The sequence below is a fragment of the Anguilla rostrata genome, chromosome 13 (genome assembly GCF_018555375.3).
Source record: "Anguilla rostrata isolate EN2019 chromosome 13, ASM1855537v3, whole genome shotgun sequence".
In the NCBI taxonomy this organism is placed as follows: Eukaryota; Metazoa; Chordata; class Actinopteri; order Anguilliformes; family Anguillidae; genus Anguilla; species Anguilla rostrata.
The window spans coordinates 38,484,579-38,499,142 of NC_057945.1; the positions used below are offsets into that span (position 1 = coordinate 38,484,579).

The window sequence follows — 14,564 nt, forward strand, 5'->3', positions numbered from 1 at the left end:
GTAGTTAAAAGGCCTTTATTTTTGTTTTAATAGTTGATAACATTTATGATAAATCTGTACTTTTTATATTTGACATATATTTGGTTCCCCTGAATGTCTGGTACAGTGACGTTCATTAATACCATGAAGCTGGTGGTGACTTTCTGTGAGAGGAACTTTTCAAAGTGACCCCTCATGGGGTTAAAACATGCTGTCCACACAAGGTACAAGTGACAGGTATACACACACGCACACACACACACACATAACGACACGGAGACAAGACAAATCAACTACAGGGAACAGAACTGCCCTTCGTGTTAAAGTGAAGGACCTGAGAAAGAGAGAGAGATAGAACCGGAGAAAGAGAGAGAGATTAAACTACTAAAGGGAGACAGTAAGAGAAAGCAAACAGTTCTTTGGAATTTTATTCTACAGTGACGACAGAAGATGTTGGAAAAGATGGAAGACTTTTTTAAGCGTTTTTAAGAGAGGAATCGACACGTTTTGGCAGTAGGCTCTGAACAGGGATCGCTCTAGCAGAACCAGGGATCGTTTCAGTGCGAATCCAACGGAGGGCCGTCCACAGCACGCCGGACGGACTGCGGCTGACGTTATTGTGTGCACATTGTACCGGCAAGGTACACAGCGAAGAGGCTGCAAACAGAGTTCTTCAGAGCCTTTTAATTCACGCAGAGAAAAAGCTCAAATGTTTCGCTTAATGTTCCCGAATGTGAGCATTCCCACATTTTGTGCTGACAAAGTGTAACAGGATGAAAGCAAAAGTCGAGCTATATATAGACTTAAAAACGCGTATCTTATCAGAAACGATGGCTAGCAAAACAGACATCAGATTGGACCCACGAGCAGTACGCTTGAGATTAACAGAAAACAAGAATGATGGCATGTAAAAAAAAATAATAATAAATTTAAAAAAAAAAATTTTGTCAAAAAAACTTGGATGCAGAAGCTAGCTCAAAAATAAAAAAATTAAAAAACCATGCTGATATTTCACTTTTAGAATATTTCTTTCTAGCTTAACTAATTTCAACGTCTGAGGCCTAAGGTATATATTTTATCTAATAAAAATAAGTATAATCTGTGTTATCACACTACCACACTAGCAATCCCTTTATAAATCGTATGTATACATCCATACATGCATAGAGACAGGACACACATACGACACGCCCCCTCATTCATACCATCGTCTGGTGGAACAGCTTGTGATGTCATTAAGGTCTCGTATTAACGCGCGCGTGGACATCGAGCGAACAGACTCCCATTCAAAACTCAATTCTGATGCAGACAGCAGGTGCCGACAGCCACCTGATCAGTCCATTACATGCTGACATAATGAAATTATCGCACGTGACCACTGGGCTCAATCTGCGCACAGAACAGCACCAGGAACAACCATTTACTGATTTAAAATGAGTCAAGAGACTGCAGGAAACAGGAAGGGTCTCTTTCTGTGGTCGGTTTTCATAATCAGAATTTTTGCGTGTTCTTTACAAAGTAAAATGTGCCCCCTCACTGGTTATGCTAACAGATTTCACTCCACCTCCTCAAATTTTTGCATTTCCAAATTTTGCCGTCAGGCATAGGACAGCAGCAGTGGAAGATCCTTCCTGTTGCAGCAGTTATGTAATGGCACTCTGCACATACAACTGCCCTCTTTGTGTCACAGAGCCGCATTCTCTTCTTTCTGTCCCTTTGCATGCAACTTGGCAAGAACAAAAATAAATTCAAACGAGAAAGAAATGACAGGGCATGATTGAAGCATTCTGCTTGACGTGGCGTACCGAGATACAATACAAATAAAACAAAAGGCTGCCATAGCAACCACCATGGCTGGCATACTAAAATGATTGTTACAGTTTTTAGTTAATCACAAGTTAGTTAATTAAGTTAATAACGTATTTTAAATAAGCTCGTTTCAACACGTATGACCTCTGAGCTGTCCCTGCTCAAACTTTTATGGCTTTATTTTTTAAAATATTAATCGACAGTCTGTATACACATAAATACTGTATATGCACACCTGGAGTTTAGTCAAAAGCTAAACGTGGCATGTAGCATTCAATAGGAAACTGAAGATACAGAGAATTTATACAGTACCATAAGACCACAAAAAATACCAGTTCTGTAGATTATACAAAAGGGGCTCCAAGTTTGGTGGGTGAAAAGTTATTTTTCTTTTTTCACGTTCTAAACCTGCACCTAGATATTCCATTCAGAAAGATTTTAAAAGAACTCTGGGTTATGGCAAAAAGCACCAGAGAACACAATCATATATATATATATGAAACAGTAAATCTATAATCACTGACCATTACTTTCATAACCGAAGTAGTCAAATTCATGTTCCGAATGATCAGTATTGGCTTAAATACAACAGTATGTCAGTTCTGCAGTGTATAATGATGCATGAATGATCTGTGATTGGGCGAGGGGAAAAACCACATTGAAGTTTAATCTAGGAAATATAAGATTATAGACAGATCCCTTAAATGGCGTTTTAGCTTGGAACCCCTTGTGTATAAGCAGACATTGTGTTACTGTTGTTGTTGTTGTTTGTTCGTCTGCATTGCAAACTGTAAAACAAACAGGAAAAAAAAAGCTAATCTCACAAAATATAGCAGACATGCTACAATATATCCCTAAATGAATTCACAGAATTACACGACACTCTACAGTAGAGGTGAAGACAAGGTATGCATATAATTATTATATATGAGTATTTTTGCACACTGTCTCACCCCCAGTCATGAAAAGCACTAGAAATGTACAATAGGAGAATAACTGTTTCTCCCGTTTATTATCAAAATGGCAAATGACACACACTTGGACAAATATATCTAATCTTCCTTAAATCATGCGGCTATTTACATTGTTGTATAGAAACATGCACTATTAACAAATTTTTTAAATCTATGTACATATTTATAATCGGGGAGGGGGAAGGAGGGAGAGAGAGAGAATAGAAAGACTGAGAGAGAGGAGAGAGAGAGAGATTGCTTGTTTCTTTGTAGGTTTCCTTTCAGTATTTGCTTTGACATCTGAGTCTAGAATGATGTGTAAACTGAAGTACTGACACCTTCAGTATTAATTGATCATTTAAATGAACAGAAAATGCACCTATTCTATTTTACAAAAAGGACCCATCCGTAATAATAGTCTATCACAGTCATGAGATAACTACAGTACAGAGTCCTTCCAGCTTCCAACTTATCGTATTTACAACCTGGTCTTGATTATCTATATAACACGGTTTTGAACTGTTAACCAGTTGTAAGAACTGGCTACCTGTGTCTTATTGTTACCTTGGCAACTGGCTGGGACACATTACGTAACAGAGAGTGGCAAAATAGACCATGTTCATATGAGAACAAATCAGTTTGGTATCCACAGGAAGAAAAAAAAAATCATCCTCCTTTTCACCAAATAAGTTCAGGATTAGGAGTGGATATATACCTTCAAAAATATTCGATTTTACATATATTTAAACAATATTTAAGCTTATTCATAAAAAAAGTAAAATTGTACTTTTTTTTGTAAAGGGTGTTTCTCTGGTCTGTACAGTAATTGATGGTTGATGGTTCACACAATGGTTAAATGATTCATGTGTTTTTATAAAAATGTGAAAAAGGATTAAAAATTGGATTTAAACTATAAAAAAAAAAGATAGAAATGGGAGCATTCAGGAATCTGATGAACCGTTAACCAAAAGCCTGTGCCACTCACTCCTCACGGTCCATATTTTCTATTGTATCAAATAAAAATGATACGATATGAATGGTGAACATGAACTAATGACTCATTATCCGTGGGTGGGATGCATCAGCTCTGTATGCCACACAGAAACGTGTGTTGGAGGGAAAGTTTTTGGCCCCAGTCAGTCAGTCATTCCAAAAATAAGGACATGACTGTTTCTCTGTTGTTTGTTTGCAACTTAATGCAAGCTCTGTTGTGCTATTGGCTTGTAGCGAGATCTACACAAGAGCACTGGTGGGAATGATATTGTAATCACATAAAACGCTTGAAAAATAAATCTTCAAACTGGCAGTGTAAGACTTGGGCTTCCTGAATGAGAATTATTTTTTAGTCAAGGACCTATAGAAAGGGCAAAAGGCATTTTTACTGGTATACACGTCAAAGGCAAATTCATGGGGATCTGAAGTCTGTATTTTCCCCCAAGAATGAGTCATGTTCTTTGTGTTAAAAATGATTAACACAAAGAGATTTGGGCTTTTAATGTCTTGTTCCAAGACTGTTAAGTAGAATTAAAGACAACAACAGTAAGAAACAGAAACAGCAAGTGTGTGATGGCTGAACCAATGGACAAGAATTCCTTGGTCCTAATTCCACTTGCCCAGCGAGGGACTGCCTCTCGCACTTCCTTGCTTTGAAATCAAAGTAAAATTATTTCTGAATTAATGCCATAATTCATTAATTAGTGGTCAGGTCCTGTAGTTGATTTGGAGGCATCACAACCACAAGTGGAAGATTTGCAGGCAGTAGAACGGACGTCTAAAAAAAATAAAAAAATGCAACATTGGCAGACATCTTATGGTTATGTCCATAAGACAGAGATATGTTTGGCCTATCATTTGGAAGATATGTTTCACCAATAACATGCAAAATCAAAGATAAAAAACACACACAAATGTCTGCTGATCCCCAAATCTTCTAGAGTATATGTATGCTATGTGCTTACATACAGTATATCACGCTTTTTAAATGCTCAGTCATGTATGAGGTGAGCTCCTAAACCAATCACGCTTTCAATAAAAAATATATTTATAAAAAATGAAACGCTATTACACTAACACCATACACTAAAATTGGTCACCGGGGCATGCCATTGCAATATTGCTCAAGAATACACTGTGGAAAATAAAACAATGATCAGAACAGTAACAAACAGAGGCAATGGGTCAGAAAAGAGGACATGAACTGTCCGGAAAGCTGAAATTTTTTTAAAAAATTAAAAAATAAATAACCGACATTTTAATGAGATCCTGATCACCACTGGCTTCGTGACCGGTTCATTTCACTGAAGTTAACCACTATGAAAATGAGATCGGAGCTCTCTAAAGGGGTAATTCCAACAAAATGGTCTAAATCCCCTCCAAAAAAATATTGCATTTTGAATTCAAAGTTATTCTGCTTGTAACTTCGAGGCTAAAAACAAAAATTAAGAAGACGGTGGGGAGGGTCTCTTTTTTTTACGTTTTTAAAAATCTATGCGACACATTTAAATGTTAGTTTCTGTATATAAATAACCTCTGTGATTAAGACACTGGGTGAAAAGAAGAAATAAGTCTGATGTTGTCACCCGGGAGAATACAGATACACTCGGCTATATTTTGTCTTTTTCTTTCATCCCGTCTCCTGCACAACATCAGTGTTGGAAACGAAGAATAAATTCCAGAAGAAATACGATGGAATTGAGATGGTTATGTCTTTGGAATTCTCACACCCCTACAGCTAAATAATAACACCGTGCCCCTGAACTGGTAAATTAAGAGGAGCGACAATATAACTTGAGAAAACTACTTCACTGTAGTTACACCTTGTATCTCACCCCACCTTCGGCAATTCATTTTTAACTATTCATTGTTAACCTTCTCCCAATTCCAACAGACCAATGGTTGTAAACTGGCCATTCTCAGAAAGCGCAATTTCAACTATAAGTAGGTGAACATATATATACCCATCTCATCCTGATCACTGTATACTCCTCTGTACATTTCATAAATGAAGTTACAAAATAATATGATATAATAAAAAAAAGCTGTGATACATCTTTGTCATTACTAAGTGTCTACGTTAGTTTATGTTTTTCTTTTATCTGACCATGTCTGTAGTGTTGACAGTCCGATGAATGGCATGCAATACGTGGTACTTGGTTGGTTCAGAGTTTGCCGCGGAGGACGGGTTACTTCTTGCCAGCGAGAGCTGCCAAGGTGGCGTCCACTTCCTCCTCGGGTTTGAGCGGGTGCCACTGGGCGATGGGGCGACGGGGGTTGGCCAGCATGTCGGACCAGTGCCGAAGCTCCGTGCCCGTCGCTTTGCTGCCCACGAAGATCTTGCCGATGGCGTCGTTCTTCCCGATTTTGTCGTAGTCCAGCACGGTGACCACCGCTTGGATTTTCTGCAGGCACACCCAACAAAGACGACCGCTGTGGGCTATGCTCTATCAACGCGGTGGATTATGATATGATATACCCTGTGGGTTATGCTATATGAACATTGTGGATTATGATATGATATACCCTGTGGGTTATGCTATATTAACATTGTGGGTTATGCTATATGAGGATTATGCTATATGAATTTTGTGGTTTATGATATAATATACCCTGTGGGTTATGCTATATGAAATCTGGGAAATGCTATGATGATGCAGGGAACTAATGTTTACGTGGGAGATTCTTGGCACCATTTACTAAAGCTGCAGCATGAATTAATGATAAAGCCACGGGGAAATCATTTATCATTCATACCTAATCGTAAACTATGACCCTGATGACAAAAGGCTTCGTCAAAACTTTATCATGGGGTATTTAAGTGGTTTTATAGCAGATTAGCGCAACTTCACACACAGTCACCCACAGTGTGAGTTGGAGGATATTGCATATTGTATATTGCATATTTCATCCTCATGCATTATTTTAGTCTCAGTTGTAAATCGCAGAGCACTTTTCACCTCGTTAAAAATGTATCTGAATCAATGTATATTCTTTACCCGGGTACGTACGCCACTCTGGATAAGACCATCTAAATACAAACATTTACAAGCGTGTATTTTGCTTATATTTAAGCAAAACATGAACGCTCCGCCTTCCAGCGTAAAGTACGCACCTGCATCTGCTCCAGGGGGATCTCGAAGCTGAAGGACTCGTTGTAGTAAGGGTTCAGCGTGTTCTTCTTCACCGTGGTCTTCTTCTTCTTCAGCCGCTTGCCGTTCTGGAGCAGGTGGATCTTCACGTAGGGATCTGCACGCGCACCAGACCGAGCAGTGAGAGAGTGAGCTCACATCAGGTTCAGCGCTAACTCCCTTTTTCTATTCGCTCCCATTAGCTGGGGCGACACAGCTCAGGCGGTAAGAGCGGTTGCCTGGCAGTTGGAGGGTTGCCGGTTCGATCCCCGCCCTGGGCGTGTCGAAGTGTCCCTGAGCAAGACACCTAACCCCTAACTGCTCTGGTGAGTGAGAGGCATCAATTGTAAAGCGCTTTGGATAAAAGCGCTATATAAATGCAGTCCCTTTACCGTTTACAGAAAGAACACTTCTGTTTCCTCGGTTACTCACATTCCGCCCCTCATTACCGGGACTCTAATTGTGTGATTAATTAAAAGCAAACACTCCGTGTGACCTTCAATTGCACACTTCGTTGGCCCCACCGTATAATTACGAAAGGAGAAAGCGCTCAAATTCTTAAAAATATGAAGCAAGCATCGATATGAAGCTCTCTCTCGGAGCACAAGTTCAGAAGACATCCCAGCAAATATTTGAGAACATACCATATTGGCTGCACCTGATAATCACAGGGTTCAGCTGAAAAATATGGTGTTCACATTTTGGTCAATACAATAGATTTTACAATAAATCAAACCATAGTTTAAGAGGCCTGAAACTCCAATGTCCCTTGGTAAAACTCCCACTGATGTCACCCGAGATTTATTGCACAAATCTTGATGCAGACATCATCAAAACAAAACCAGAAGCATCTTCCTTTGAACCCCAAGATGGACCCTGCATGCTCACTGAGAGATACTTTTTAATGTTTGATAAGTAGATGTTTTTAGAATTAATATTATGACCTCAACGGTCATTTAACAATGCAATTGTTAGTCATCTGTAAAAAAAGTCTAATGTAAGTGGAGGCTTATTCTAGTACCCATTCCCAAATCAAAAATTCCAACAGTCAAGTAACATTGATCATTGTTTACTTTAGCCATTGGGCGTATTAATATGGACTTTGGTTTAGTACTCTAGGTTCTGCTGAAACGAGCAGCAGTGAGTAGCATCATACTCAAGGTTCTGCTGAAATGATCAGTGGTGAGTAGCATCAGACTCTAGGTTCTGCTGAAATGAGCAGCAGTGAGTAGCTGCATACTCTAGGTTCTGCTGAAATGATCAGTGGTGAGTAGCATCAGACTCAAGGTTCTGCTGAAATGATCAGTGGTGAGTAGCATCATACTCTAGGTTCTGCTGAAATGACAGAGCAGTGAGTAGCATCATACTCTAGATTCTGCTGAAATGACAGAGCAGTGAGTAGCATCATACTCTAGATTCTGCTGAAATGATAGAGCAGTGGGTAGCATCATACTCTAGATTCTGCTGAAATGACAGAGCAGTGAGTAGCATCATACTCTAGATTCTGCTGAAATGACAGAGCAGTGAGTAGCATCATACTCTAGGTTCTGCTGAAATGATAGAGCAGTAGAAGGTAGCATCGGACTCAAGGTTCTGCTGAAATGATAGAGCAGTTGTGGGTAGCATCATACTCTAGGTTCTGCTGAAATGATAGAGGAGGTGTGGGTAGCTTACTGTACCTGACAATCCGCCCACGTCCATCTTTTTCAGGTTCTTGGCCTCCAGGATGCAGATGGTGAGTTTGCCGGCCGTGGGGACGTAGCGGAGGGAGATGCAGATGTCTCCCAGCTTCTCCGGCTGCGGAGGTAGAGGTCGAACGGTGAAAGAAGGAAGGAAGAGTACGCAGTGCTTCTCTCTTTCGCTCTCTCGCACACGTTTCATCTCACACTCGAGCGCACTCGCTTGCTCCGCGTACACAAACCGCCGTTAATTAAGTTATTCCAGACATGTTTAAAATTAAAATAAAAAAATAAGTTTTGCATCAACCCTGCATAAATATTCAATTGTAAAGGGAGTCCTTGTGTATTCATGTACACACACGGAGGAATCTCATTAGACAAAAAACTGTTCAAAACTGTTCAAGTAAAAACGCTTTCCTCTGAACCTCCGTTAAAAACCATTGAAATGCAGATGGTTCTAATTGACCAGTTAACACTAATCTTGTCATTAAATGCAGTTTGAATGCCTTAAGGGGTAATAAAGAGGGGCAGAAGATAAATCTGTCAATAATGAGAAGACAAGTTTAATTAAATTATGAGTTTCATTACAGGACAGACAGTGAATGTCTGAAAGCGCTTCTATTAATCATTTATAACTTATCCCATCTCCCAGAAAAGTTATAGTTCAAGCCCTGCTAAAATACGGTGTGTAATAAAATCTCGTCAACAACAGCTAATTGTTTTGATCAAATCCACGATAATAACTTCATAAAACAAATTCAGTGCGTACGGGAAAGAATGGGCTCGACACTATATAGCTTTAACAGGTAGAGATATGAAATGAGATGATTTAACCCTTTAAGGTGTAAGATCACAAACATGTGATTAGAATGTCTCTTACCCGAACATTCTAATTCTGATGTCACAGTCACTAAAGCAATGTTCTAGAACACTGACTTAGAATTTTTTTTTTGGGGGGGGGGGCATTCCCAAAAAAACTTATTCTTCAAAGGGTTAAAGAATAAAAGCTAGTGCTGTATGTATTGTCATCAAGTAATGCCATGTTTTCATTGCATACCTCCTCTTTTTCCACACTCTCCAGATCCCTCCATTCCTCAATGGGCTGGCCCAAGTCCACAGTGTTCATGGGAATTTTCACCTCGCCGATGATGTCGTGCTTGGAAAAGCGGTCGAAATCGTAGACGGACATCACCAGGGTTTTCCCGCCGAGTTCTTGATATGGAATCTGAGAGAAGAGCAAGGGGGGGGTGAAGGGGGAGCTAAAATAAGAAGAGAGCTTTCTGTTTCTTTTATGAAAAAACAAACAAAAAGAAAACAAATCAAGACTTACATCCCCACACCCACATTTAAGGGAATCAGACAGAATCGTGTCCAGACAAGATTGATATAATCAATTATTCTTTAGGGTGCTAATGCACCCTGAAGCTACAGTGTGCAGTATTGAACGATGTCTCACAAGTGTAATTGGAAAATATTGGACTCATTCATCACGGGCAGCAAGAAATAAAAAGAAAGACCAGAACATTCAACTCATTAAAGATTTTCTGTGAGAGTGCCCGTTTGCTTTTTTCTTTTCTTTGTGTGCTTCGGTCTATTCATACTGTACTCTCTCACTCTAGGCATTTACCAGACTGCACATGCTTTACATACCATTTATTAATAATGTTGGACATCTACTGAAGCAAATCAAGGTTAAGTACATCATTCAAAGGCACTGTATAATGCGCCAACTAGGAATCAAACCTGCAGCCGTGGAGTTAGAAGATCAGTGCTCTAACCATTACACCCCGCTGCTGCTACACCCAAGGGTTGATATTAGCAAGCAGACTGCCGTCCGGGCTAGCAATTAGCCTAACTTCTTTCAAGCCCACCTCTTTTCCCTAGCCTCCCCTTGATGTTTGTCTTCCCCCTCTCACACCCCCTCTTTTTGTTTCTCTCTGAATTGTATGTTTCATTGTATGTATGTATGTATGTACCATTTATTGTAAAGTGTCTTTGAGACCATGAAAAGCGCTATATAAAATAAATTTATTATTATTATTATTATTATAACTGAGCATGCTCAGCTGCCTGGGCTTCTTCTGGGTTAAAAGCTTTAGTTTTGTTAGCTTTCCAATTTGTGCCCTGCGCGTGTGCGCACCTACAGCATCAGTGGAGAACGGCATCATATTTCAACTTGCGTTCATCTTACAAATGGTCTCGGTTGCTCAGGTGAGAAATCCTCTCAGACGCTCAGCTACGTCACCTTGAAGATGAAGGTTTCGTTGAACGTTGGATTCAGCGTCTTCTTGTGAACCTTGGTGTCAAACTTCTTCTTCTTGTCGGGCAGGATGAACACCTTGACGTACGGGTCAGAGGTACCGCCCGTGTCCATGGAGATGAGGTCTGCGGCCTGCAGGATGCCCACCGTCAACTGTAGAGCGAGGAGAGGGCAAAGCTCAGGTCAAAGGTCATTGGTCCGGAATTTAAAATGAACGTTTCAAAGTTCTAGAGTCTAGAGTGCATTTCAATTCAGTTGAAAAACTTTATTTATCCCCAGGAGGCAATCGAAAAGAAGGCATAGTACAGTAAAAAACAAAAAAACACAAGACAATATACACACAAGGACCTATACTGTGACTGTATCACGGTACAGCACAGCCTCTCATGCCGTATTGCTTAAGCAGTTACCGTAATGTTTCTGCATTGCACTGCATGGTTTTCATGAATGGAGAGGCCAGTCTGAGGAAGACCACTTCAGACCGTTAGCTTTCATTTAAAGCCGGGATAATCATCCTATAGCCCTCTGTTGCCATAGTAATTATCAGCAAGAGACCTCCGTGAACAAAATACAGCTCAGGGCCCTGTTTCACAAAGCAGGATTACTGAGTTAGCTGGATAACTGGAGTAAAACCCGCAACCCTCCCAAATCTGTAACACGGACTGAAGTGCAAAGAGCTGTCCCGGGTTTTATCCGGCCGCCTCAGTAATCCTGCTTCGTGAAACGCCTCCCCCAGGTCATGTGCCTCACGGCCTCTGCCAGACTCACCTTGCCTTCCTGGAAGTCGTAATCCAGAGAGAACTGCAACTTCCCCAGCTTCTCCGCCTCCTTCTCCTCTTCCTCCTCCTTCTCCTCCTCCGTCTGTCCCGTCTCTGCGTCGTCGTCATCGTCGTCGTCCTGTAGTTTCTGCGGAGGCCCACGGGCAAAAAAAAAAAAGAGGCCGTCAGCGGTCGGCGGGGGGGAGGGGGTCAAAGGTCGCGCCGCACTGTGACCTCATCGCAGCATGCCATTGAAAGGAAGCGCCGCAGCTAGCCGGGTTTTGGGCCGCAGCACTTACCTGCGGATCGCACGGCCAGCAAAAAAAAGCACCCATTCGCGCTCGGACGGCAACGCAACCATTCGGAAAGAGCGACGGCGTCCGCAAACGTGACTTGAGCTCACACTTTCCCGAGGTGACACATCTCAAGCGGCTCGCTCAGGCGCTCGAGGCGTACTGCTCGTGCTCAGGGTGACGCTGACCTGACACCCAACCGCCACCGCCAAGCGGCGGCTTCTTTTTTTCGAGGGCTCCGTTTTAGGGAGACGAGCCCGTTAGCATCGAATCGTGTGGCAGCCGTTTGTACAGGTCAGCAGAAAAAGAGGCATGGAGAGCAATTTGCATGCTGGTCAGGTAGGGAGAAGAAAAAAAAAAACAGCCAAATATATTAGTTCTGCTGACGCAGATGCAGCGAACATCGTTAAGAATGCATATCAGATTCTCCTGGTCATGTGACTGGCATTCATTCTCAGGTAATGATGTGCCACGTACATTTACATATGCCAAAATGCAGATTCAAACCAATTTCTTGATTTATGGTAGGAATATGTGCAATTATTCAGTTCTGATAAGAAATAAATAAAGGAATATATCTTCCTCTCTGTTCGGACCCACTGTTATGTAAATTGCAGACTATTCAATTTGAGACTAATTGCTAATGCATCATTTCTTTCTGAGCAGTTTCGCTACATTCAATGGGCCTTCAGCGAATTGGAATCCCGAGACTCAATAGCGGCTAGCTTATAACGGGGCATTTCGCGAGCACCCAGCTTGTGCCCTGAAAGAATCCCGTAGAGTGAAACATTCTAGAACTGCCATTGTCATGGTGACGCAAGGACCCGTTCAGGGATTTAGGCGCAAATAAAAATCCAAAGAAAACAGCTGGCAAGATCGCACTGAAACTCGGCAGTGCCTATCTGCGAGAATCATCCCAGATGTCTAAACCATCCTTTCCAGTTCAAAGTTAAGTAGACTGGAGTGGAGTCCTCCACCAACACAGATTGAATGTGTGTTTTTGAACCAGCGTGCGCGTAGCAGTCGAGCGAGATGAGGGCGTCTGTTAATGGCCTCTGTGGGTTCTTTCAGGCAATCTCAGAAGGAGCTCGGCGTGGCGCGGTGGTCGAGTCCGTGATGTGTGATGTTTCGACGGCGTTTCGCATGCATCAAACATCCAAGCGTCATATTCACACTCCGTCATGCTTGGACTGTGATTCATGTTATTCCCCAAGGGAGTTAAAAAGGACTCCAGCTTTTCGTATTTGTTCGATAGAAAACGTGAAAGGGCGCGGGACATTAGTCCTGGACACCAAAATAAAGGTAGAAGGGAAAAACCGGTTAATTAAAAAAAAAAAAAAACCCTGGATACCATCTATTTGTGCTGTGTTATACCCTAAAGGTACTTAGAAACAGATGGTTTTGAAAGTCTTTGCACTTTAAGTGGATTTAGGACGGCTGTCGCTACAATTTTACCCCTTATGTATCACCTTGGAAAGTCATTTTCAAGTCAAGTCTCAATCATTCCTCTATAGCTACTTAAAGGGCACATATGGTTGCTTGTATTCAAAAAAACAAAATTAAGTATTTAGCAAATTATGATTAATCTTCAGCATTATTATTGTGATGAAGTAGATTGTTCTCTACTACAATTGGATATAGACAAAAACAGATCTTTAAAAAAATATTTATGTGTTACTGTTAAGCACTTTTTTTTTTAAACTATCGAGTCAACAAATAACCAAGCTTGCCCCTTAAGTCATGCATTCTGATGGTGGTTAATTGTGCATTGCTGGTTGCTCTCAATCATCCAAAACTCCAACCTTGGGGTGAGAGTTTCAGCTGCGTACTCAAATCCTCAAAAAAAAGAAAGAAAGAAAGAAAGAAGGAAGGAAAGAGGGAAAGAAAGAATGAAAAAAAAGAAAAAAAAACTTGAATAAACTTCCCCAGGACAAAACAATCTTTGCGCCCAATCATAAAGTAGCGACATCTCTTGCGTGCGTTCATGAAACCGCAGGGTCTGAGTTTGCAAGAACATGGCAAGTACAACTCTCTGTCCCACCCCCCACCCCCCCAAAATCCCCCACACACACCCACCACCCCACTGCCTGCACTTACACCACCCCGCCAGAGAGTGGCGCTGTGAGCTGTCCACCTACCGTAGAGCAGAGATCCATGAGAGTCAAGAGAGACGGCGCACACACAAGACAAAGAGTAGGAGGAGAGCAGAGAAAGAGGGAGAGGTTGAACTCATGGACACCAGTGAAGAAGACACAAGAGAGGTAGTCAACACCACAACACCACAGAGCTGAATAATAACACACTGCTGAATCATTAAGTAAAATAAAGTTGTTTTTTTCAAGTGAGACTTCAGGTTTTATTCTGATGTAATTCAGGTTACCCAGGTGTGCTGGTGTTATGGACCAGGGTAACCACAGTGGGAGAGTTTGGGGTGCATTTTGAAATGATGGATTTTATTCATTTTGTGCTTATTGCTATTTTAATTTACCAGAGAAATTCTCAAAGAATTGCGCCATTCAGACTTTGGGAAAAGCGTGCGCTCTCGCTTGTGTGTCTGAAAGGACGTACAGATGCCACAGTTTAAAGTGTGAATTCATTAGCTGTTGATGTTCTGCAGGGGGGGGTTCTATTAATGACACCAGCTAGAAAACACACTTGACTGTGGGCACATCTCATATTTAAAACTAATTTCTCTCACGCCTTCTTTTT

The 14,564-nt window shown here is 41.3% G+C and overlaps 1 protein-coding gene across 4 annotated transcripts in view; it reads right to left on the reverse strand.

The window, feature by feature from the left end:
* Positions 1 to 14,564, reverse strand: part of LOC135238621 (synaptotagmin-2-like) — a 64,549-nt gene continuing 49,985 nt past the window's right edge. For 3 of the 4 annotated variants that reach the window (XM_064306726.1, XM_064306727.1, XM_064306728.1), the window contains exons 4-9: positions 11,573 to 11,710; positions 10,790 to 10,957; positions 9,602 to 9,769; positions 8,545 to 8,662; positions 6,850 to 6,983; positions 1 to 6,139 (exon numbers count right to left, since the gene is read on the reverse strand). In XM_064306726.1, coding sequence (XP_064162796.1) covers positions 5,924 to 6,139; positions 6,850 to 6,983; positions 8,545 to 8,662; positions 9,602 to 9,769; positions 10,790 to 10,957; positions 11,573 to 11,710 — 942 coding nt within the window. In that variant the 3' untranslated portion in view covers positions 1 to 5,923. The remainder of the gene's footprint in view (positions 6,140 to 6,849; positions 6,984 to 8,544; positions 8,663 to 9,601; positions 9,770 to 10,789; positions 10,958 to 11,572; positions 11,711 to 14,564) is intronic. The other variant, XM_064306729.1, reaches the window with a different exon arrangement.